The sequence below is a fragment of the Pangasianodon hypophthalmus genome, chromosome 11, assembly GCF_027358585.1.
Source record: "Pangasianodon hypophthalmus isolate fPanHyp1 chromosome 11, fPanHyp1.pri, whole genome shotgun sequence".
In the NCBI taxonomy this organism is placed as follows: domain Eukaryota; kingdom Metazoa; phylum Chordata; class Actinopteri; order Siluriformes; family Pangasiidae; genus Pangasianodon; species Pangasianodon hypophthalmus.
The window spans coordinates 21793304-21817875 of record NC_069720.1 but is presented as its reverse complement, the minus strand read 5'-3'; the positions used below and the strand labels follow the sequence as shown (position 1 = coordinate 21817875).

General features: G+C 37.9%; 1 protein-coding gene across 3 annotated transcripts; it reads right to left on the bottom strand.

The window, feature by feature from the left end:
* Positions 1–7956: 7956 nt before the first annotated feature.
* Positions 7957–21468, bottom strand: lims1 (LIM and senescent cell antigen-like domains 1). Of its 3 annotated transcripts, none has more exons than XR_008302770.1 (11): positions 21255–21468; positions 16784–16943; positions 16458–16524; positions 14309–14429; positions 14008–14157; positions 13696–13846; positions 12826–12918; positions 12379–12427; positions 11939–12014; positions 11408–11606; positions 7957–9442 (listed from the first exon to the last, which is right to left on the bottom strand). XR_008302770.1 is itself a non-coding variant. In XM_026921496.3 (11 exons), coding segments are annotated over exons 1-11 (1032 nt in total). In that variant the 5' UTR covers positions 21284–21467; the 3' UTR covers positions 7957–9440. The 3 variants fall into 3 exon arrangements, 2 of the variants coding, with proteins under 2 accessions (XP_026777297.1, XP_026777305.1); XM_026921496.3 differs by having other exon boundaries at positions 11473–11606; positions 21255–21467; XM_026921504.3 differs by lacking the exon at positions 11408–11606 and having other exon boundaries at positions 21255–21464.
* Positions 21469–24572: the final 3104 nt, after the last annotated feature.

Genomic DNA, 24572 nt, shown 5'->3' with positions numbered 1-24572 from the left:
AAATAAACTGATTCTGTGATAACATCCATCTGCCTGTGGCACACACACATTACATGTATTGATGGTACATCATTCCTATCTCTTCATCTAGGTTGTATTTCCAGTTTGATATATGTTCCACCTTGATTAAAATTCATTATTCAGAGCTTAATTGTGTCTATAAGCTGTTGTGAGAGAACACCTGCAGGTCCTGGGCATAGCTTAATGGCAGCTACCAATTAATGACAGTAAACACTCATAAATATGTTGTTCTTACATAATGTATTTTTAATTGAGTGCATTAGCAATAGCGCATTTATACCTAGTTTCTACGATCCATCTGAGCACTGATCAGTTTTTTATATGCATATGAATGAATGCTCACCAGTTTATCACATGCATCATGCAAACACTTTTTCATACACAGGGGCAATTTAGCATAGGCATTTCATCTATTGGCATATTTCTGGGAGGTAGGAGGAAACCCAAGCGGACACAGGGAGAACATACTGCACCAAGTACAATATAAAAGTAAATAAATTACATCATAGTTTGAAACTCTCTACTTAAAATGTAATATTACTGAACATTTAATGTCAGCGAAATGTCAGAAAGCTATTTGCAGCACATTAAAAAGTACAAATAAACAATGCACTTCATTACTGAATTTTATGAACTTTAATGAATACTGTGCATATTACAAAGGCATGCGTGATTCTAGTGACATTCAAAATGGAATTATCTCACTCACAGCAGTCTTTTGAATCTTATTTATACCTCAGATTGTTTTTTGCAGTTTTCTGCAGCAACTCTGTTCATATAAACATGCATTAATTGTTTATTACTACTTTTAAATGTACAACAATGTAGAATTACTGTACAGTGCATGATAAGAGCTGTTAATCTGTCCAGTTTCTTCAGGTTTGAATAAAAAGAGCTATATGTTTTACCCAGTACTCCCTTCAATCTCATAGTCACTGTGTCTTTTCAATTTCTGCTGAAAGAAGTACAAACCCAAAACACAAAAAACACAGCAAATTAGATCACTGTTCCAAATTTAGCGAGTACACAGTATGTTGTTTAAGAACAAATGGGCTTTAAAGTCCTTACTGATTAAAGATTCAAAAACAGCATTAATACCATGTATATCACATTTCGAAAGAGATATGCAGACTGGCATTATCTGGCATCACTTTTTTCTGCAATTAATCTGTTAATGTACACATTTAAACATTAGTGTTACTTATAATATTAATGAAGAAACATTCGTGGAACCCGAATCACACTAAATGGCTTGGTATAACTCATTTTCTTTGTTGCTTTCATTTCAGCCTACTGATAACTGATCAGCCAATGGCAGTCATATTTTTTAGTTCCTAAACTATCGGTCCAAATGCTCTTACGAGCTAGCTGAAAAAAGCAGCATGCAACTTTTCAGCTTGATGACACATGGCAAAACTGACAGGCAACCTCAAAGTCACGTGACATAAGTGCATCAGATTTGGTGTCAAATTTGGCCTCACAGCTCCGAGGTCTCCTGTTCAATCCTGAGCTTAGCTTACTGTCTACAAGGAGTTCTGCATGTTCTGTCCATGTCTGTGAGGGTTTCCTCTGGGTTAAATGGTCACCACAAAAAATATGCTAGAAGCTGATTTGGCTATGCTGAGTTGCCCCTAGGTGTCAATGAGTGTGTGAATTTGTGTGTGTCCTGCAATAGACTGGCTTCCCATCCATGGTGGATCCTCCCCTTCATATGTCCAGTGTTCCTGGGATTGGCTCAGAATGGAGCACGATCCTGACCAGGAAAAAGTGATTACTGAAGACGAATGAATGAATGAACTCAAAAGTCTTGCCCTTTTGGTATCCTCACATGTATAAGCCTGTTAAAGGCAAACAATTTCAATAATTATCCATTATTATTGCACAATCTCTGTGAATCTATGAATGGTTATAGCCAATTTTGGTAAGATTTGATTGAATTTGTAGTATAAGTGGTGAAAGTATTATGCAAATATTATGCACATTAACACAAAATCAAAGTGGTTAATCTTAATGGTTCTTTAAGGGTTTTTTTGTTTGTTTGTATGTCACGTTTAGGCCAAGGAATAACGCAAACCTTGCTGTGTAGTTAGCCAAAATGCAAAATGCTGTGCTACAGCACCCCCTTCAGGCTGAACAGGATTGTCTTACTCCAAGGTTCCAAGTTTCAGGATTCTGTTATTGCCACACAACAGTACTGGTGTGCTAATCAGGTTTGGTACAGCTCAACAATCAACAGTAAACAATGTGCTAAAAAATAATGTGCAGTACAAGATATTACGTGCAAGAAATGTGGATTAATACTCAGTCAGTGAGTGCAGTTTTGATATTCACTGATCAGATATAGACTGAAACCAGTAGCAACAGTAGTGATTGGAGTAGAAATAAGAATGCAGATTATTAAGTATAGTCTGTGCAAACATTACAGCAATTCAAATTGAAGAATCGGGTGTTTGCAGCAGTCTCCGGAGAGCAGTTATGAGTTCTTTGATGGCAAAAGGAGAGAAACTGTTTCGGAAGATCCTTGTTTTAGTCATCAAGAGCTTGTATCTTTTGCCAGAGGGAAGATTCTGAAATATGAGGTGTGCTGGGTAGGAGAGGTTAGAGGACATTTTTAAAGCTCTTTTCTAGATGTAATTGATGTACAGGGTTTTGCACTGATGGGAGATCAGCTATGATTATTTTTGAGGCCTTTTTCTGTTTCATGTCTCTGTGACCTACACTTTAGTCTGCACTCATCACACAATTCATTTCAAAGAAAGAAAAACAGAGGAGAAGAAAAGTCCTAACAAACACAATAAGATTTTAACACTTCATGCTTGGACACTTGATAATTCCTGCTGCAGCATGCCACTTAAACTGGGCAGGCTACATTTTAAAGAACAATCATGCCAAAAGAGAAGAGACCTTGTTTTGATAAATTGCTTAAAGCTAAGAATGACCATCTTAACATTCTTTTACAGCTATTTTTATTTATTTAACTAAATAGTTTAATGATTTCCCTGCTTCTGCTGTGGTTTATCAATTAATGATGTCTTGAAAATGTAAAGGTGTAAGCAAATCATCATTCAGGAATCCGAGCCAGGAGCAAGGAGCACTGAGTAGTACTGAGCTGTACCATTTGGTGGTAGTGTGCTGGGGCAGTAAGCTGATGGCAGCTGAAGCCATCAGGATAAACAAGCTTATCAGGAAGGCTGCATCCTCGGGTAGAAGTGTCTGACGCAAAGATACAAAACACTATAGACGATACGTCTCACTTCCTCTTATCTCTTCCACAATGCACTGAAAAGTCCATTCATCCATTCTCTGTACTGCTTATCCTACACAGGGTCACCAGGAAGCCTGGGGTCTATCCCTGGGAACTTGGGGCACAAGGTGGGGGGACACCCTGGATGGGGTGCCAACCCATCGCAGGGCACAATCGCACATACACACTACAGACAATTTGGAAATGCTAATCAGGAAACCAGAGTATCTGGAGGAAAACCCGAAGCACGGGAAGAACATGCAAACTCCAGGCACACAGGGAGGAGGTGGGACTCGAACCCCCAAGGAACAAGAAGCACTAAGTATTACTGTGCTGTACCATTTGGTGGTAGTGTTCTGGGGCAGTAAGCTGTACATCTGGGGCAATAGTGCTAACCACTAAACCACCATGCCCCCTGCACTGAAAAGTCATAGAAACAAATTCACCAAGATACCAATACCACCAAAGTGGAGCGTTAAACACCACCTGAAAAATCTTTTAACCCAATGCCCAACACCCCCTACCAAAGGCCATCAGAATTCCTCCTCCTTCTGCAGAAACAAGACGTAAAACCCAGACCTGAAACCACCAGTGTGTAAAGCCTGAGTTGTGCTTGCATAAAATGTTGTTGGGAACAATGGTGATTACTGATTGGTCATTAGGAAACAATGGTGAATGATGATTTGTCACTGGGAACAATGGTGATTACTGATTGGTCATTAGGACACAATGGTGAATAATGATTTGTTACTGGGAACAACGGTGGTCACTGCTGTTTCCCACTGACCACTCAGTGACCACCGTTGTTCCCAGTGACAAATCATCATTCACCATTGTGTCCTAATGACCAATCAGTGATCACCATTGTTCCCAGTGACAAATCATCATTCACCATTGTTTCCTAATGACCAATCAGTGATCACCATTGTTCCCAACAACATTTTATGTGTCTTCAGTAACGATTCTTTTTAATGTAACATGTTCTGATATGAAACTTGCATCGTCTGCCACCTTCTTGTCAACTTTTTGAGCATGCATTAGCTACTTTCCCCCTAACAGTTGGCAACACTGTATATGACCAAAAGTCATGAATTTTATTGCCATGGATTTGAAGGCTGTCTGGCATGAGAACCCAGTACCTGCAGATCTATTATGCTGCTTAATGCAGTCTGCAGAATTTTTAAAGTTCATGAAAAATGGAGTAAATGTCATGACATGAACAGCACACTACCCAGGATAGCGGTCGAGATGGAGAGCTGGGCTTTGGAGCAAAGTTATTAGAACATACACTATAGTCTCTGTATAATCCAGTGATAATGTCAGTGTCTGTGGAGATACTGAAATAGGAGCAAGACGGCTGATTGCTTAGCCTTAATAACTTCATATGAAATAGCGAAGGCAAGGAAACTTTCATCAGAGGAGTCTGGAGATGACATTTAAACTCACACCTGAGCAAATGAAAGGGGCAGAAGGTTAAGCTGTATTAAAGCCAACAGAATCTCACCAAAACCTGAACATAATAATGCAGCACTGGCTCTCCTCCTGAAGTGGGTATATATCCTGAAGCTTTGCATAGTTTAGTGCTTCATTATACGGCATTTGCTCTCAAACTTCTGGCTTTGAGCCTAGCAAGATGTTGAGCCTAGATATATATATATATATATATATATATATATATATATATATATATATATATATATATATATATATATATATATATATATATATTTTTGGTTTACAATAGTAGCTCCCTGAAACCAAGAGGATATGAACACAGGCAACAGTTTGTGCATGAAAGCATTAAACTTATAACTGACTATACTGGATAATGAAGTGATTTAAATAAAGTTGCATCCATGACATAAATCACTAGGTTTCCATAGTAACTGTTATACATAACTAAATTTATCAGAAGATGGGCATAGCTGTCAGGACAGATGAATGAGGCAGAATTAAACTCAAACTACTTGTGAAAAGTTTATTTGATGCTTTCCATGGCTCAAGAGGATATATATATATATATATATATATATATATATATATATATATATATATTAATGAAATACTCTGAGACAACAAAAAATTCAATAGTGACTACAGGAATCTAATGATCTCTCTCTTTAGCCGTATAGTTTGCTCATAGCTCTATAGATAATTACAGATTACTAGAGTAGTTTGTCTTCGGGTCAGTGCTAGCATGAAAATATTCATTTTTTTATCTGCTGAGATGAAATGGAGAGTAGCAGCTATAGAATTGCTGTGAGCGTACCTGCTACTGATTTGATCTCCACAGCACAATTCCCATTTCTATATCTCTGACACTGTTAAAGGTTCAGTATGTAAGTATCAAAAGATTTTCTAGACTGTAATAATGTAATGTAATTCCAGCAACACCTTAGAAAAACTGTGGTTCACATTACTGTCATTCAGTGAATCTCGCTAGTTAAATAGTTTCAAGATTCTGTACATTTTTTTGCGAGCCCAGAAATTAGATCCATAACTCCTGAAGCAGGAGAATGCAGAACATGTACACAGCAAAAAAAAGAGATAAAACTTTGATCAAAGTTGAAAATGGTCGTTAATATTGGTAACATGAGAAGATGAGTAAATGCAAATTTGCTTCTTTACCATATAATAGATAATGTGTGCATAATAATTCTTGCTCCTGAATGTGAAATGTCGAGCAATTTACATTTAATCGTCTGATGTTGTCAATAATGAAAACCATTATCTGGCAATTAATTCACAAAATATAAAGGTTTTGTGATTTTATACTTCTTTCCGAAGGATATTTTTAACAAGCCGGTCTACATTGCCGAATGTCTGGCGAATATCAAACGCTGAGCCAACTTTTCTCTGGTCAACTTTACTGCAGTCCCAGTCTCACCTTCTCACTGTCCGTTCAATCATGACATTTGGACGATGTTTTGCTGAGATGGAAATCATTTTAAACTCATTAAAAATGAGCTGAAGCAATGACTAATCTCCCATGCTCATGCATATCTTTAGAGATTGTCTGCAGACTGTCCAGTTTAGGATACATATAAACATATAAACAATTCATTTTTTGAATCTGCATTCGGAATGAATTCATTCAGATTGGTGAAAATCTTTGCATGTAAACACACAAAGCCAGTGTTTTTTCCTGCAAATGAAATGGCCACAGAAGACCCTAAGAATGGCAAACTATCCATGTAAACAAAATTCATCAACCTATGACTCCTAACGTGAAGAGAAAGGTGGATTTAGAATGACATTAGAAGTGTTGTCATTAGACCGCAGATCAATATAAACATCATTACGCTAAATGTGTGGGCTTCAGTAATTTTCCCCTCCAAGCATGTCCATCTATACAGACGATCCAAGCTCAGAAACCTGATAAGCACTCGGCACTTGTGTGACTTGCATGCCACCTTACTCCACCTCCAGCTCTGCACTTGTCAATTTTCTTTATCCAGCAGCAGAGGGTTTTTTGTGCGACATATATCGACGTTCTCCATGCATCGCGCCACCATGATAGATTTTCAGTCACTCGCTGTTAGTCCCCACTGTCCTGAACCTCACTCGTTCCAGACCTCCTTCCTTTACACACACTCACACACACACACGCACACATCATTAAACCCGACATGTTCAAAGGACTGAATATCTAATGCAGTCAATCAATTTGTTTTTTTACCTTTGAATAACAAAGTCAGGCAAGGATGGTTATTCTTACATGGCATGAATTATTGAGCCTGGCAGTAGAGCTTTAGAGGCACAGACCTGTTAACATTCCTTTTCCATTATGCCTAATTTACAGGGCATTATTGAACGGGCTGGGGAAGACCTGGTGGGCCCATCAGGACACCTTTAAACTAAAAAAATAAACAAGCCTAAGGTACAACATGTGGCCGATCCTGCTAATGGTGTCATTAGGAGTGATTTCTAACACAGTGATGTGAACAAATGGTGCTGTCTAGGTTACATTCATTATATTAGCTACGTTAATATCAGCTGTGAAAATGTTACTCACTGGCTGCTTTCTGTTTATTTAATAAAAGCAGGTTATTAGCCTTTCTTTTATAAAGGATCGTTTAAAAAAGAAGATGCAGAACCACTAGCACCGTCTCTTTTCTCTGGAGCCTTCTTGTTTCATTGCTCCATATTTTGCTCCCTACGTCTCAGATTCCACAGAGGAGAACGTTAATGGGGGGAACTAATGCAGTTCTTAATAGAACAGAGATTAGATCAAGTGAATACAAATTTCTGCCGTTGCAATAAATGAAAGAAGACATCTAGACATCTTTTCTTTTTTTTATCCTAATTTTTTTTGTTCTTTGCTCCATTGCAATAATGGAACTTTGATTCGCTGTTTAGCTTTGGGCCTTGAAACCAAAGCTTAAGAGAATGGCACAAAACACAGATCACTAATTGATTTACACTGACTGATTAGCCCTAGTAGTAATATTGTGATTTAAATTTCCCTAGGCTCAAACCATTGATTCATGGTTTACAAACATAAATGAGAATTCTAGTCGAGGCCAGAACGGGGCAAAGAAAGGATGAAAGATAGTCTCTAGCTTTGTCTTTCTGTCTCGCACAATGTCTTTAAAAAAAACACAACCATGGATTAATACACTAACATTATTACAAATCATTATTGCCATCAAGTGGTGATCTTCAGAATGACACCTGCACCGAAACATTAATCACGAGTGCATATTTTATTTGCATATGTTTAAAGCATTAATCAGCATATTAGAGATACAGTGAAATGGTATAGCATAAATAAGATGAATAGTTGCATATAATGCTCAGCTGTAATTACTTATGTTTGCTTTTATTCTGTGTAAAGTCACTGGTGGAAATCTTAAATGGAAATCAAATGAAGTGGACAAAAAAAAAAAATACCCAGAACATCATCTACAATATACAGTTTGAAAAAAAGGGGGAAATAACTAAAAACACTGCTGGTCCTTTCAACATGTCAGATTTTTGGCCCAAGATGTAGAAAACATATCACATTTTGCTGTAAAAAATAAAAATAAAAAAAAAAATCACACACTTGCTCGTGGGACACTAAACACACTTAAATTAAATCCTGGTACATGAACTATGTGTGTGTTTGGTTTTTTTTTCAGGGAAGTTATAAAAAAAATGATGTGTAGCAATTCGATACATTCAGCTGCACACACTGTAACTCGTCATTCCTCAAATGCAGAAGCTAATACTTTCCTAACACTCGGCCATGATTCACATATGATAACGCTGAAAAGCATCAGGAGTACGTACAATTTTTAGAGAACTTTTTAAAGTCCTTATTAGTCTGGACCCTTTGATCAGTTAAAACATTTGGCATATTTAAGATTTTACAGCTTCAAATCTGCCAGGACTTTTCCAAAAGCACAACCTTAACACCAACCTACTGTATTTTAATACAATCATGTAATAATAATAATAAGCCTGTAATATTAGCACATACATAAAAAGGTGATATCATGGTAGGAGTTTGATTTAGAACTTATATTTAGAATATATATTTCAGTTAAAGTGAGACATGTAAACAGGTTTTTGTTTTGTTTTGTTTTTTTTTCATTCTTTCTTTACCCGTTTCTCACAGAATATACCATTATAAAATAGGATTACATAAAGGCAAACAACTTTGGCTATACAGTAAAAGCAGTGTATCATGTTAGAAGGGCAATTCAATCCATCAAGGCATTCTAGTGTGTAAACTGCACATTACATCACACACACTGATTATTGTGAAGCTTCTTATTGCATATACTGAATAAAAGTTTTATATACATTTCTACCAAACATAAAGCCTTTTGGTTCCTGAATTATAATAAATGAAGAGGCACTCTGATTAGAAGTATGGAGCAATAAGTGAAAAATATTTGCCTCATTCACTGGGCTTTCCTCAAATACAAGAGTAATACTGAATACTGAACTAATACAACTAACACCACTGAGTAGCAATGCAAGAGGATATTAAGGCTATAGAAATGCATGGTCTCCATTCCATCAAGCACAGGAAAGTTCACTGGGTCTCGGGCGCCCCCTGTGGGTGTCGAAGTCTACTTGCGGGCCACAGTTTCAGCCAGCTTCTTCAGCCTCTTCTTCAGCTCCAGGGGAAACTTCTCATAGCACTTCTTACACACGGGCTTCATGTCAAACTCCACAAACTTGTTCCTGTAAACAAAAAAGCGGCATGTCGGCTCTGACACTTGCTTGTTTAGGATCATATAAATAAAAGCACACTACTAAAATATATGTATAGTGCCTTGTGCAAGTATTCCCTCCCAAAACTTTTGTATCATTACAATGAGAAATGGATAATATTGACGTATCTGAACAATACACGACTGCATAAGTATTCACCTCCATTGGAATTCAACTGTCACACGATACATCTGTTTGTAAAAAAAAAAAAAAAAAAAACCTAAACAAAAATCTTCATGATCACCACCATCACCATCATGAAGCTCTGAATGAGCTGGAGAGATTCACAGCTCAGATTTAAGGAGCTACTCACAGGACAACCATAACCTGGGCACTTCATAAAGTTGAGCTTATTGGAATAGTGGTGAGAAGAAAGCAGATTTTTTAAAAAGTCATATGAAATTCTGTTTGGGATTTGTCAAATGTATACTGGAGACTCAGCAAACAGGGAAAAAAAAAAAAAAGTTGCCTGGTCTGAGGAGACCAAAACTTTACTTTTTGGCCTTGGCACAAGGCACAACACTTAGCAGAAACCTTGAGAATACCAATCCACAGTGAAGCATGGTGGTGGAAGCATCACATTATGGGGAAGCTTTTCATCAGCAGTAACTGGTCAGGGATGAGAGTATGATGGCTGGAGCCAAATACTGGGTAATCCTAAACGAAAACTTAGACCTGCCTGCAAGAAACTTGATACAGGAGTGCAGCTTCACCTTACAGGACAACATCCTGTAAAATCATACTGCTAAAGCTACACTTGAGTTGTTCAAAACCAAGAACCTGAATGTGTTAGGATGGCCGAGCCAAAGCCCAGACCTCAACCCAATTCAGAATTTGTGGCAAGACTTGGAAATTTGGTATTCAGCAATGGTCTCTATGCAATCTGACAGAGCTTACCCAATTTTTCCATTATGAACAGGTAAAAATATCAGGATCCAGATATGGAAAGCTGATAGACACACAAAAACCACTATCGACCCAGGAAGGTAAATACTTATGTGACCAACAAATGTATTTGTTTTTGTTGAATTAACAATAAAAAATACTTTCAAATGTTAGACATTATTGTGTAAATCTAATGGAAAAAGAAAATTCCAAATAAAGGGGGTAAGGTGTGTGAATACTTACGCAAGGCACTGAATTAACCTACTTCACAAGTTGCTTGATTTCTGCGGTACTCGTCTATGTCAAGGTAATTCACACCAGACACGTTCTGTATCCTTTTTTTTTTTTTTTTTTTGACACATCACATGAAGGAGTTAGCGCTTCCATTTTAATACACGATTCAATCAACACCATCTGTTACCAGAGGCGTGTTAGAGGTACATAAAGCATGAGCCTGTGTGTCACGCTACCTGTTTTATACTTTGCTTATTTCCCCGACTCACACAGCAGTTAAGTGCAAACTCCGCAGAAATCCATTAAAACTCAATCCCATTTTCTATATGCTGTGAACTTTATTTAAAATCAAAGTCTTCAAAAAATATCAATTTGTAGTTTCATAGAAAAGCGTGTGTGTACGATAGTGATACTCATTGATAACCAGAAAAAAAAGATGAATAGGAAATTTATGCACTGCCCTCCTGTCTCATTTCACTTTTTTTTACTGAGATGTGTTATAATTGCAAATGGCCAAACTTTGTCTGGTCCCTTCCCAAACATTTAACTGACACAGTTGTTCATTTGGGAATAGTTTTCTTGATCAAATGAAGTTAACTGCCATGATGCAAGTGTGTTGAACGCAAAGTGTCTGGTGTGAATTTGGGGTCAAAATCAACAAAACTGAATGAAATTGCTAAATAATGACTATGTGAAATTTGTAAAACCAGGATGTTACGCCATGTACAACCACAACACAAAGAAACGCACATGGAAAAACATGCAGAGAAAAAAAAAAAAAGACATGGGCCAGGGGAAATGGATGAAGACACTGACCCCAAAAAAAGGAAAGAGTAAAGATGGATGAGCGTGGAGAAAAAGAGGAGACAGGAGTTACAGACAGACAGCAACCGTCTTCTTCTTCTTCTCACGAGCATCACGTTCGCGTTTAGCAAGGCGCCGTTTCAGCTCCTCGGGCAGCCGGTCGTAGCAGTGCTTACACACCGGCTTCAGGTCAACCTCTACAAATTTGTCCCTACGAGGACAGTGTAGAGGTCCAGCAACAGAGCAATAGAAAGGCAACAAAGAACAGAGATAGGAAAGAAATACAAGAAATGTTTTTAGAAAAGGAGAAAGAAAAGAGATGAGGTGTACAAGTATTGGTAACACCAAGAGAAGACAAGCAGATTAGGAACAGATATACACTTGCCAAAAATGGAGAACACTCAGAGGGATGCTGCACACAAGTACTGCGAGTATAAGTGTAGCCATAGTTCGACATGAAGCACTGGAGAACGTGAGAAAAGAGAGCGAGAGCGAGAGCGAGAGAGAGAGAGAGCGAGAGAGAGGTGTCTGCACTAGACTTACTTCAGCGTGAGCTTGGTGTTGCAGGTAGAACAGGAGAAGCAGTTGACACACCAGGCTTTGTTCAGAGCCGACACAACTGCAACAAAAACCCACGATTACATTAGCAATTGTCAAAAATATTGCCACGTAAAACTGACTCGGCCACAACGAGGGTGAAACTACACACAATTTTTGACTAACACACACACTTTAAAACCTGTTAGAGGATTTAAACATAGGGGGCAAAAAAAAAAAAATCAACAGGATAATGAAGCATCTAATCAGCAAAACGAACTGCATCAGTTTATCAGCTCTAACGACTGCATGAATACTGCATGAACGCTGATCCTGTGCTTGCATGGCAGCATTCTAGTTTAATTACAGTCACCACAAGGGCTTCCTGACAACATTACATTACAAGTATACTATTAGAAGATTAAATGCAAGAGCTCAGTAATTACCATCTCCTTCGATCACTCGGTTGCAGTGGTAGCAGACATCACCAAAAAGCTGTACAGAACAAGCACAATCAGATAATAACCAAGTTCAGCATAATGTTGATTATCCACACAGAAGTATGTCAACATGTGAAGAATGAATATCATAAGCTAGAAAAATCAAAACTGCTACATCTAGTATGCGATCACATGCATGATCCAGGGTCAGAAGCAACCCCAAAAAGAATATTCATCACTGCCTACACATAGGTTCTGCCGTTTTTTTTCTTTTTTTTTTTTTAAACTACTAGTGGCAAGTTAGCTGGGTCAAGATTCAGCCCGCTACAAATTACATTAAAGCCTATACTAGACAACGTAATGGGATTTTCTTTCAATTTGAGAGAGACGTGGATCGTAACCTCAGCAAATATTGAATGAAACTGTTATTCAGTCCAAACAGCAGTATGTTACCTGGTTGTAGTGAGTCTCGCAGTATGCCAGCCCTTTTCTTTCATAATGGCGATGACCCAGGAAGGGTTTCTCACACTTAGCACACACAAAATGCTGCAAAAACACACAGGCACGGGCAATTAAAGCAACTTCAGCATACACTAACAAGAACCAGTTGGCTAAATTTTGCCTTTTATGATCAGCATTAAAACATTACAACTTTGTCTGCCACCTTCTCTACAGAGTAAGTAGTAGTGCATGCGCATAACATAATTTGACAGTTAGCATTTATACTGTTTACAGTCTGAATCTTGATCAATGCATCACATTCACTGGATGAGAAAAACACACTTAGCTAGCAACCTAGCACGTTAGGCCGATTGACCAGTTTTGTAAAACTAGTCTTGTATTTAGCTAATGTGAATTTTGCAGAAAGCCAAGGTGAAATTAGAATGTAAATGAAATATTTATACATTATTTTTGTGAAATCTATAAGTTTTCTTAAAGAAAAGGTGTTGAAGTATGTTATAGGAAGAAAAAATCTGGTTACACTGTTGATGTTAAAATCTGTTTTCGTAAAAATTGCTTCATATTCTACCTTTCCATTGTTAAATCTTATTTTTGTAATTATAGCTTTTAATAAATCAGATCCAATGTTTTCTTGGTGCTTTACACTTACTAAATATTGTGAAGTATATTGTGTACCATGAAGATCTGTTCAAGTATAAAAGTATAAAAATGATACGTCTGCTCCAACACCTACCGCAAGTTCATAATATTCATTTCGTCATGTGCTAGACATGACCCGAATATAAATAAGCATCATGGATGAGAACGTTTCAAATACATTTTGCAAACCAGACTTGCTCTCTCTCACACACTCACACCTACCTCAACATGCCACTGCTTGCCCATGGCATTTACCACACGGCCTTCGATAGGCCTTCTGCAGGCTCCACAAATCGGCACTCCCATTTTATCATGGCATGGGAGACAGTAGAGCTCTCCTTTCAGCTCCCGAGCGTCAGCAGTCAACTCCTTACTGCAAAGTATCACAGCTTCCATCAAAACCACTTATATACATATGACAATTCATATAAACCATACCAAAATTCTAGCTAATTGGGGACTGGGGACAAAGTGTGCCACAACAGACTTGTTAGCACTGGAGAGAGCGGTTAATTTCCAGAATGTCCCACTAACCCGCAGTTGCTGCAGTTGAAGTGATCCGGATGGTAGGGGTCATTCTTGAAGATGAGAGGCTGCTCATCAATGATGGCATGGCACTTCTGACAAATGTACTTCCCAAGACCACGAGCCTTCTCCCGATTATGACATGGACGACACAGATGACTGTAAAACACACAAACGTGCCACATATTTTGTTGATTAAGAATCCATTCAGCTGAGAAGCAGCTCTTAAGAAATTTGTATATTTAGTGCAATAACCAAAAGGTATTATCAATATCATCCAAAGAAGCGCCACTAGAATTAACAGGCTTACCGGCCAGCATTCTTGACAAATCCAACATCAGCTAACACTGCCTGACAAATGTCGCAGCAGAAGCAGTCAGGGTGCCAGCTGTTGTTCATCGCTTTAATCACACGGCCAATGATGAACTCACCTACAGACGAAGGAGGATTTACTATAAGCTACGACAATACTGTGTGTACATACATACAATACATCACACTAACTCTGGTGTGTAATTTTACAGTCAAGGGAAAAAAAGCTTGCATTTCCAAAAGTTTTTTTAAATTAAAAAAGTAAATCCAATTTTTCTAGAAGAAAAATCAAATTTCAAGACGATGAAAATGAAATGTTTTGCCATAACGCTCTCTGTCTTCGGACACAGTTTGAAGAAGGCAGTGTCTGCCATTTGGCAAAGTTATAACAGTTGCGTGAAGAGGAATAGGCATGTACTGGGATAGCAATAGGGCCTTTCGCACCGCTTTAGTTCCAGAACTAAATGTACAGTACTAAAGTACTGGGCGATTTTGCGCTAACTATTTCCCAGTACCGTTTAAAGGGTTGCATTTGCACCGACAGTGGGCACTAGGAAGTGACGTAAGCCGGTCGACAGCGACGTCATTTGTGCACGGCGTTCAACAACGGAAACAAAGAACAACAACGTAAACAACCGGAGGATGGAGGACGCTGTGATCGGAGCTGTGTTTTTGTTGTGTCTCGTGTCCATCTATCACTGTTCTCCATACTTGCGAAATAAGTCGACACTACAGTACACTGCGTTTTAAATCATGGCAGGTCAGGGCGTTTTCATACGCGTTTGGCCAATCAACGTCTACTTACGTCACAGATAGTACCAGTTGTGCTGGTTAGACCCTGCTCCCGAGTAGGAGCTAATTTGGTTCTTGAAAAAGGCAGTCCGGTACTAAAATCACACCCAGTTCCGGAGGTGCGAAAATGCCAAAAAGTGGGTAGTTCCACAATTAGTTCAGGTACTACGAAAAGGTTCCCGTGGTGTGAAAGGCCCTACTGTGGAAGTGTTAGAACCAATATGTTCAACAGTTAAGGCTCTGGGTTACTGATCAGAAGGTCGGGGGTTCCAGCCCTAGCACCACCAAGCTGCCACTGTTGGGCCCTTAACCCTCTCTGCTCCTGGGGTGCTGTAACATGACTGACCCTGCACTCTGACTCCAACTTCCTAACAAGCTGAGACATGCAAAGAAAAGAATTTCACTGTGCTGTAATCTATTTGTGACAAACACAGCCTTCTTAATCACATCCATTTGTGGTCAGCTTACTTGTGTTAAATAAAAAAACAGAAAATCAGCCTAAAGTCCTGGAATGCCTGCACAGAAATAGTGATATATATAGATATATATATATATATATATATATATATATATATATTAATCCTTTCTAAGGAAATGTGCCTTGTTTCCAACTGCACACACACATCTGCTCACGATACTGTTACAAATAAAGGCAATACTACTTACGTCTTATGGAAAACGTTTGGATATCTTTAGTCTGACCAACTGTAATTAAACGTGGTTCTGTGTCAATACATTTTATGTGCACAGGGTACACAGGATATGCAGATTATGAGTCCAAGCGAGTTTTTCCATTCGTAGTTGCGTGGTGGAGAAGTTTAGTAGTAGAACTGTAGTGGCCACCAGGCTTTTTTCCAACAACCAGTGAAGAAAAAAACAACTCTATTTCACAAAATAGAAGTTTAGCAGAAATATTACAGCTGCGTGTTAAGAGCAAGAGGCTAGAGGCAGTCATAAAGACAAACAATGGGCAGATGGGTATACGAGTTATTAATATTAACATCACACTGTGCAAAGGAAATGCAAGCTTTTGCTTTATAGACGATAATGCCATTTTAATATCTTAATGTTGTGTGTGTAATTAAGGAACATCAGTGCAACTTAACACAATAAAGGTAAAAACTTAGAAAAGCTCCAGAATTATTGGCATCCTTTAGGAAAATTGGCAAAAATGATAAGCCACTTTTCCTTTAAACAAATCATTTTTGCAGCAATTTCTCTCAGGAACATACAGTATGCTGCAAAATATTTAACACCCCAAATAATTATATAAAACTTCCATGCTGTTAGTTTATAGAGCAATAGTCTTAAGAGTTTACAGGAATATTTGAGTGACTGACAATGCATAATCTTACCACACTGGTGACAGCAAGGAGCAAACAACATTTGGAAATCATGCTCGCAGTACTTCCTGCCTTCAAACTACAGGGACAGAGAAAGAAATGAAAACTGTGACAATCTGAAAATTGGATCCTGGTAAAAAAAAAAAAAAAAATGATGAACATCTTGACGAAGCTTCAGATCCAGTTAAGGATTTTTTTTGTTATGTTTAATATAGAACAAGAGGAATATACGTACACAGGATTCTCTAGGTAAGAAACATGCTGTACAGCATGACATTATTACAGGAAGCAAAGCACAACTTTGGGAGGTCCATTTAATTATAAGAGCCATGCTGTACCTCGTAGAAGAGTCCCTCTGGAAACTGCTGAAAGCACTGGGCACAGACGAAGCACTGCTCATGGTACAACTCGCCATTACTGTTGACGATCTTCTCCGCCGGGGCAAAGCCGCTTTTACAACGCTCACATGCGGCATTTGCCAGGGCATTGGCCATATTGCTGTTGGCGTAAGAACAACCGTTAATTATTTTACTCATTCCTGAATTAGTTTATCTCTGTTCTTTATCAAATCTATTTGAGATCCAGCAAATGCCAATCAGAAATCACCCTACTGGATGTTTCACAGAGTTTCAATAGAGACTGAAATGTAAATAGTGATGTAGAAAAGATAATTTTAAATGGCAATAAATAAAATACTCTGACGATGATTTCTGGACTATACCACCATAAGACCCGTGAAAGACCTCTAGGTACAGTACTGTTTAAATTTCTATAAGGAGCATCCCATAATTCCTGTGTTTTGGGGTTGCTTAAGTCTCTCATTATAACCCAAAATGCAAGCTTAAAAGCTTTTGTATTATCTGCACAAATTATGCGTAATACACAAACAGATAAATATTCAATAGCTGAATATTTCTCCTTTAATTACTTACTGCAGAGGTACCCTTATTATTTCTTATGCAGGCCTATATGCTAACACATCCCATAAGAATGCTGAAGCAAATCAGTATACCTGTTTATTTCAGAATTCTCTAGCTGATTCAACAGACAAACATCTCTTTGAGATTAGCTTCTGTAAACAGCTTGATTAAGCACGACTGTGTGCAATATGAAGGAGATGTTCAGCATTTCCCTGAGTAGCACATCTACACTAATGTAAACACATCACTGTGCACTGGGTGGGTAAAAGAAAGTGCTTCTGTATGCAAAAGTTTGGGCACCCCTGGCCAAATGACATATTTTGTTAATGTTTGAAGTGAAATGATGTGTAGAAAACCAGTTTTTAAAAAAAATCTGCAAATATTAATGCAGTTACTTTATATTTGTTGAACTTAAAAAACATAGAAAAAAAATAATCAAACAGCAACTGTGGCATGTGCAAAAGTTTGGACTTGGGCCATCTCAGCAAGTTTAAGATCTACCAACATATTTTCAATGATGTTCAAATCAAGGGACCGTGAGGGCCATTCCAAAAGCTTCAGCTTGCATTTGTTGACAGGTATGTTTTGGATCATTGTTCTGCCATCTCTTTTCAGCTTCGGTTTCTTGACTTGCTGTGTCGCATTCTTGCTTCTAGGATTTGCTGATATTTACTGAAATCCATTCTTCCATCTACCTGTGCAATGCTTCCTGTGCCACAGACTGCCACAAAACCTCAAAGTACATAACAGATCCACCACTAAGCTTAACAGTTGGCAAGGTGTTCTTTTCATCTAATGCTGCCCTTTTTTCCCCCCCACCAAACATATCTTTGCTGACTGTGACCAAAGAGTTCCATTTCTATTTCAGCAGTCCACAGCACTTGTTTCAAAAATGCCTCTGGCTTATCTTATCTAGATGTTGACATCAGACGTTCACTTTTGTGATGAGATTGCATGTAAGGTTTCCTTCTGATGACTCTTCCATGCAGTTCATGCTTGTTCAAGCAATACTGCAAACTACAATGGTGTACCACCACTCCTGTGTCAGCTAAAACTCCCTCCAGGTTCTTAGTATCACATGGGGGTTTTGCTTTGCCTTTCTTGCCAGCATATGAGCAGTTCTATCTGAAAGTTTTCCTGGACCTTCAGATCTGGCCTTGACTTCCACAGTTACTCCGAAGTGCCGTTTCTTAATGCCCTTCTGGACAGTGGAAACTGTCCGCAGGAAGTGTCTTTTCATAGCCTTCCTCTGTTTTGTAGGCATCAATTACCTTCATTTTCAGATTCTCATTCACTTAGAGGTGCCCATGTTGTTGAGTGTCAGCATAAGGTTTGAAGAATCAGAGAATTTATTACTATCTGGAACTGACATTCCTAATTATAATTCTTGACCTGCCTAACGAGTCCTAATGAGCCAATTATGGCCTAAAGAGTTATTAAATTCTGAGTCTTTACAACTGAAAGGGTGTCCCAAGTAACTATGCATAACATTTGCAAATATTTTTTTAATAGTTTGCTACAGTATTTGTGTTTATTTCCTTTCACTTCAAAAAGCAATAAAATATGTAATTTGGATAGAGGTGCCCTAACTTTTGCATACAACTGTATGCTCTGTAATGCTGAGTGCTGCAGTATTAGAAAAATGAAATAATAAAAAACAATAAAATGAATAAATGTTAATTTTGCACAAATTGTGTGGGAGATTCAACTGAAAGTCATACCCCTGGCTCTACTGTTAAAATTAATTTCCAATAATAAATTGATCAAACAATTAACTTTGCCATAAAAATTTAAATGATGATGTTGAAGACAGTGCACACAGATACTGCATTACACTGAAGAGTCGTGACAACAGGCTCCATTTGGGAACCTAAAAGGTTTTTTAAATGTATCCCTATGGGGAAAACCGGATGTTCTATGAAAATCCCAAAACACAGGGTTTCCATTTCATACCAGTTTCAAAGTAAAACACTTTTAGAAAACTAGAACATTCAATCATCAAATGACCCCTTAAGTAACTTTTCTTTGAACAATGAATCCTAGTCACTGGCTGACTAGCTATTAACTATTTATCCAATTAGAAGTCACTGAGAGAGAACTGTACATAAATCATCATTTGCAGCACAGCAAGGGGTTACGTTTGCAGTGCATTGTGGGATATACGCAGGGTTTGTTGGTTGTCAATGGTGTATAAACAAACAAAAACTACCACAAAGTCTTGCTAGTATTTAAATTCTACCAATTGGTACACAAGCAGGAAAGTTCTGAAAGAATCTAGTGCTTCTATTACTTTTCGGAGGCATCACAATATATTTAATGATTTTCATGGTTTGATGTTAGAAGTTTGTTTGTAATCTTTAAAATTGTAAAATGTGTATAATATTAAAATTTAACAATAAATAAAAGTATCATCAAACTTTGTTCCATCAAACAGGTAAGGTTTCCATGCAGAGTCACACTACTGTTTTGCTTGCAGTTGGTTAGCAAAGCTACATAATTATACCACATAGTGCGTATTACACAGAAAGTACAGTGATGTGATATTTTTGTCATATTGCCCGGCCTTAAAAGAAACAACAGCCTTGACGGTGGTTCAGCATAGGTTATGCGACACTTTCAGATGAGTGTGCACACACGACATGACTGTGGTTCTTATCAAAGTTGAGCCAATATTAGTCCAAAAAAATTACAGAATAATTACAGCAGATCTCCAGGCCAGACGTGCCTGTGATGACAGTCGTAACTACTCAGACTGCTTCTCAAGTGACTTGGTGATTCCCTGAACAGATATTTCTACCCAATGACAGTATAAATAGGAGCAGTGAACAGGCCTGCATTAGGATGTTTGGCCTCATGGTAATACAGCGAGATGTGGCTGGGGATAAGGACACTCGGAGATGTACGTTCCCTAATATGGTGAAGTTCTCTCCTTCTCTCCGGCTTTGGACTTCCTGAGCATGTCGGTGTCTCAAATAAAAAATAAGGAATACATTACTCAGGAATGTGAGATGACACAAATTGTACTCTAGGTAATATTGCTTTAAAAAAAAAAAAAAGTTTCAAGCCTTGTCTTGTTGCTGCCCTTCATGGCAGAAAGGCTGTGAGAATCTTCAAACATCTGTGTGTGTGTGTAAACTTCCTTATGCCTGCTCAAATGCTCAAATGTTTGTGTGTGTGTGTGTGTGTGTGTGTGTGTGTGTGTGTGTGTGTGTGTGTGGTGGGGGGTGGGCGTGTCTGGAGTCATAATTTAAAACAATAAAGTCAGCTGTTATATAAAAAGATAAGTATCTCGAAGTGATACAATTGTTTGGCTCAGTCTTCATATCAAACCCTTTGGTGTAAAGTGTCTTCACACACACACACACACACACACACACACACACACACGGCGTAAACTGTGTGAGGTGAAAGCAGTTGTCCAAATAAGGGCATTTTCCCCTGAACCGATTCATGATTCATTGCCTGAATCACAAATGTTTCCATAGTGGACACACACATAGTGCACAAGCAGGCTGTGGTATTCCGTACATTAAGCTTTATTCTTCCACACCCTGCTTAGTGCACTTCTACAGCAAGGAGGAAGTATTTAGGACGCGTCTTTAGTAAACTAGCTAGCTAAGATGGACGCTATTTGGACAGCTGTCTGTGAAAAATGTAATAGCTACACAGAAAGCAGCAGTATGTTTATTTACAGGAAAGAGAATACGCTTAAAGTTGTACACTCAGGTCTTACACACGTGTTGAAACAAATTACCGCTAGCTAAAATGGCTAAAACTACGATGGCTAGTTCTAAGCTCACTGAAAGACAGCTAGCATCACTGGCTAGAAATGAAGAAGTGTTGTTTTAAACTCACTTCAGAATTATAAGTAAACTGCTCTTGGTCTTACCTGCCCGTCATTTCTGACACACCCAGCATCCCCTACTAGACAGCTAATCCAGGACGAGTATTGAGAGTCGACAACTTTAAACTAGGTTTATATGAAGTATTTCAGCAAAGAAATGCAACACTGCTAGCAGCTAAACACTTTTTTTTCCTCTCCGCTTTGCTCCAGGCGCTGGATTTTCAGTGACCCCACCCTTCTGCTGAGGGACCGTCAACAAATTCCGCTCTGAACTCAAACGCGATCTGCGTCCCTATTAATCGAGTAAGGGAGGGTTTACAAAGAGACGTGTCCGTTAAAAAACGCAAAAAGGCCTTTTGACTTCAATACCAATATCACAATGGCTACGTTTGCATGCACATCAAACTCTGTTTAAAGCCTATATATGGATTGCAGCCATATTCTGAATTTGATGTTTATATGCGTACCGGAGCATGTGGTGTGTGTGTGTGTGTGCGCTCCGCTCAATCACTCACGGTCCAAGCGAACGCTCCGCTCATGTACCTCTCACGCTCACCGATAAAACAAAGTTCACTCAAATCCCACGCTGACATGAAATTTCCCTGTGGTATACTTCTTTCTGTTTGTAATACATTGTTGAATAAATGCCTCAATTACAGTAGTAGAGATATTAATTATGATATTTATGGGTTTGTTCTGTTGCAGACTGTACCTTTTATTAATTTTATTAACTTATTTATGTTTATTTTTGTGTAATTTATGTTTGTGTAGCACATCCTTGTCCTTTCTGGCAATGCGCCGCTTAAGATTCCAAAAGAAGTCTTTGCTAACTCGCACGCTCCACACTCCCTTCCAATTTCTTCTCCTTCTTCATTCTTAACTCTGATTTTTTTTTATGTGCATGTATGTATAAGGTTTGCAACTTCATTGTTTGAACTCCATCTCAATCTTAGACCTATTGCTTATTTGGCAGTTTCTCAAACCAGCATATCACAAAGTGCATTTTGGGTTGAGCGAACGGAGTTGTAAGTATACCTGAGTTGCCATTCCTAAATACCCAGACTACAGCTAAGCATCTGTTAGCACCCACAATCCCTTGCAGACTGAGCATGTGCATATATCTCCTTTCAGTGGACTTTCTGAATAAAGTGTTTACATGCAACAAACTTCCGATTAAAACATGCATATTCCAGGTTGGGAATCGGAATCCGGGGAATCAGAATATTGTCTTAATCTGAATTGGGCAATTGGATTGCAGCGTTTACATGACTCAATACTAATTAGAATATTACCATATTCTGATTAATATCGTAATACTGATGTGCATGACTGACTAAGAGTTAGAATCCCATCACTACTGAATAAGAACTCTTTGTATGCATTGTCTTAGATATGTGAATGAATACAGAATTGTTTTTTTCCCTCTTGGCCCTAGATCTGGCTTCTACATTGCCCCCATTGAATTGAACACAATTCAGAGCATCCAGAAAGACCCTTATGAAACTTTATGAACCGTTATGGCTTTACATTGTGCTTCTTTCACATCCACCTGGGACACTTCACCACCACGCCAACAGAGGGCACACTCCCCTGACTTCTAGGACCCTTCCTCTATCATCTTGCTCATTTCCTTCTAGTTATAAGGCATGTAAGGCATAGATATATAAGACATGTGAGGACACACACACACACACACACACACACACACACACACACACTCACTCACTCACTCACACACTTTTCTTGCAAAGCCTTGGTGTTTATTCACTTTCATGTATGTTCTGAGCAGTTGTATCTTGCTTCGATGTTTGTGTACACTCTTGGGTAAAAAAAAAAATAAATGAGCCAAGCCAAAAATAGCAAAATATTAAGCTTTTAATGGTCTTAATAACAAATTGGTCAGGAAATTAGCAAGAATTAAACAAATAATGACCAACCAAATAATGATCTTTTAAGAAAAAAAAATCCCAGAAGATATTTTTGGAAACTTTTGTACTCCTAGACATGTGTTAGTCTGAATTTTACATCAAATATTTTTAATCATTATCATGATTTTACCTTCGTACAAGAAGACTGTATTAGTGATATATAAGTGAATTTCCCTGTTTCCCACTTTTCCCCAAACAGCAAAAGTAAACCAGCAAATGGAGGCACAGGAGCTCTCAGGAGTGCATTTGTTTTATTCTTGCTCATTTTCTGACCAATGATTTATTCTTAAGACCAATAAAAGATTAATATTTTGCCATTTTGGGTTTGGCCCATTTTCTTTTCTTTTCTTTTATTATTATTATTTTTTGCCTAGGACCTTCCATTGTTTCTTTGTTTCTCCCTTTTGGATTCAATATGTGAATATTATTTAAAAATATATATATATAATATAATATATATATAATATAATATAATATATATATACACTATATACACTATATATATATATATACCTTTGTTATTTTATGTAATCTTGTAACTGCTAATTCCTGTTTAAAATATTATTTTTGTTTTTTAAATTTTGGAATCTCTTAGTCTCATTTATTATAATTAGGCTAATATTAGAGCTGTTTTGTAAACATTCTTGTAGATTTAAAAGTGTAGATAGCAGTAAAACCTTTTGTCTCAAGCCTGGCAGGTTGTTTTATGATCAATTCAAGCAATTCAAATTATTAACAGTGCAGGTATACACAGTATATTTGCATCTACATTACCTGTTATAAGCAGAAATTTGTAACATCTGTAACAACACGCATTTTGTAAAAATCCATCTAACATAAATCTAATTACAGCCAGTTTTATCAGAGTAGAGCTGCATCTCTTCATAGCCTTACACTGGCTTACAATGTGGCACCCAGGATGTTGATGTATGAAAGTAATTAGCAAGAACAGTTAATGCATCATCTTCATTATGTATGTCTATGCTCTTTGCAATGACAAGCCTTTTTTGCTAAAGCTTTAAAATGAGCAAATATGAATTCATCATGGAGCTCTTTCCATTCGAGTCAATGGACAATGCTAAACTTGATTCGTTTCAAAGTATAATACAATGCCAAGGCAGTGTTAGCTTATTTAACTATAAATTGAAGGTAATGAAAGTTAGAAATTGATAGTTGAAAGCTGATTTCTGTGCAACTAGCACAAGATTATTAATACTTTGTGCAATGATAGTGAATAATCCACTGCGTCTGGACACAAATTACATTTTGTTATCGTGTAAATGTATGGAAAAGATTCTTTAAGTGATCATAACCGTGAAAAAAAACGCGTAAAATTCTATACACACTTTTTGTTAGTGATGGGCAGGACATGCATTTACACCTAGGGGCAATTTACCTTAGCCAACCCTCCTGGCATGTTTTTTGGGAGGTTGGA

Bases quoted from the DNA above. Each gene is read 5' to 3' on its own strand.
- lims1 (XM_026921496.3), bottom strand. From the start codon at position 21,283: ATGCTGGGTGTGTCAGAAATGACGGGCAG. The intron at 12,428-12,825 runs GTAACATACTGC...TGTTCTGTACAG, and splicing joins GCGAGACTCACTACAACCAG to CTTTTTGGTGATGTCTGCTA. The intron at 11,607-11,938 runs GTAAGTCTAGTG...CTGTCCTCGTAG, and splicing joins AACACCAAGCTCACGCTGAA to GGACAAATTTGTAGAGGTTG.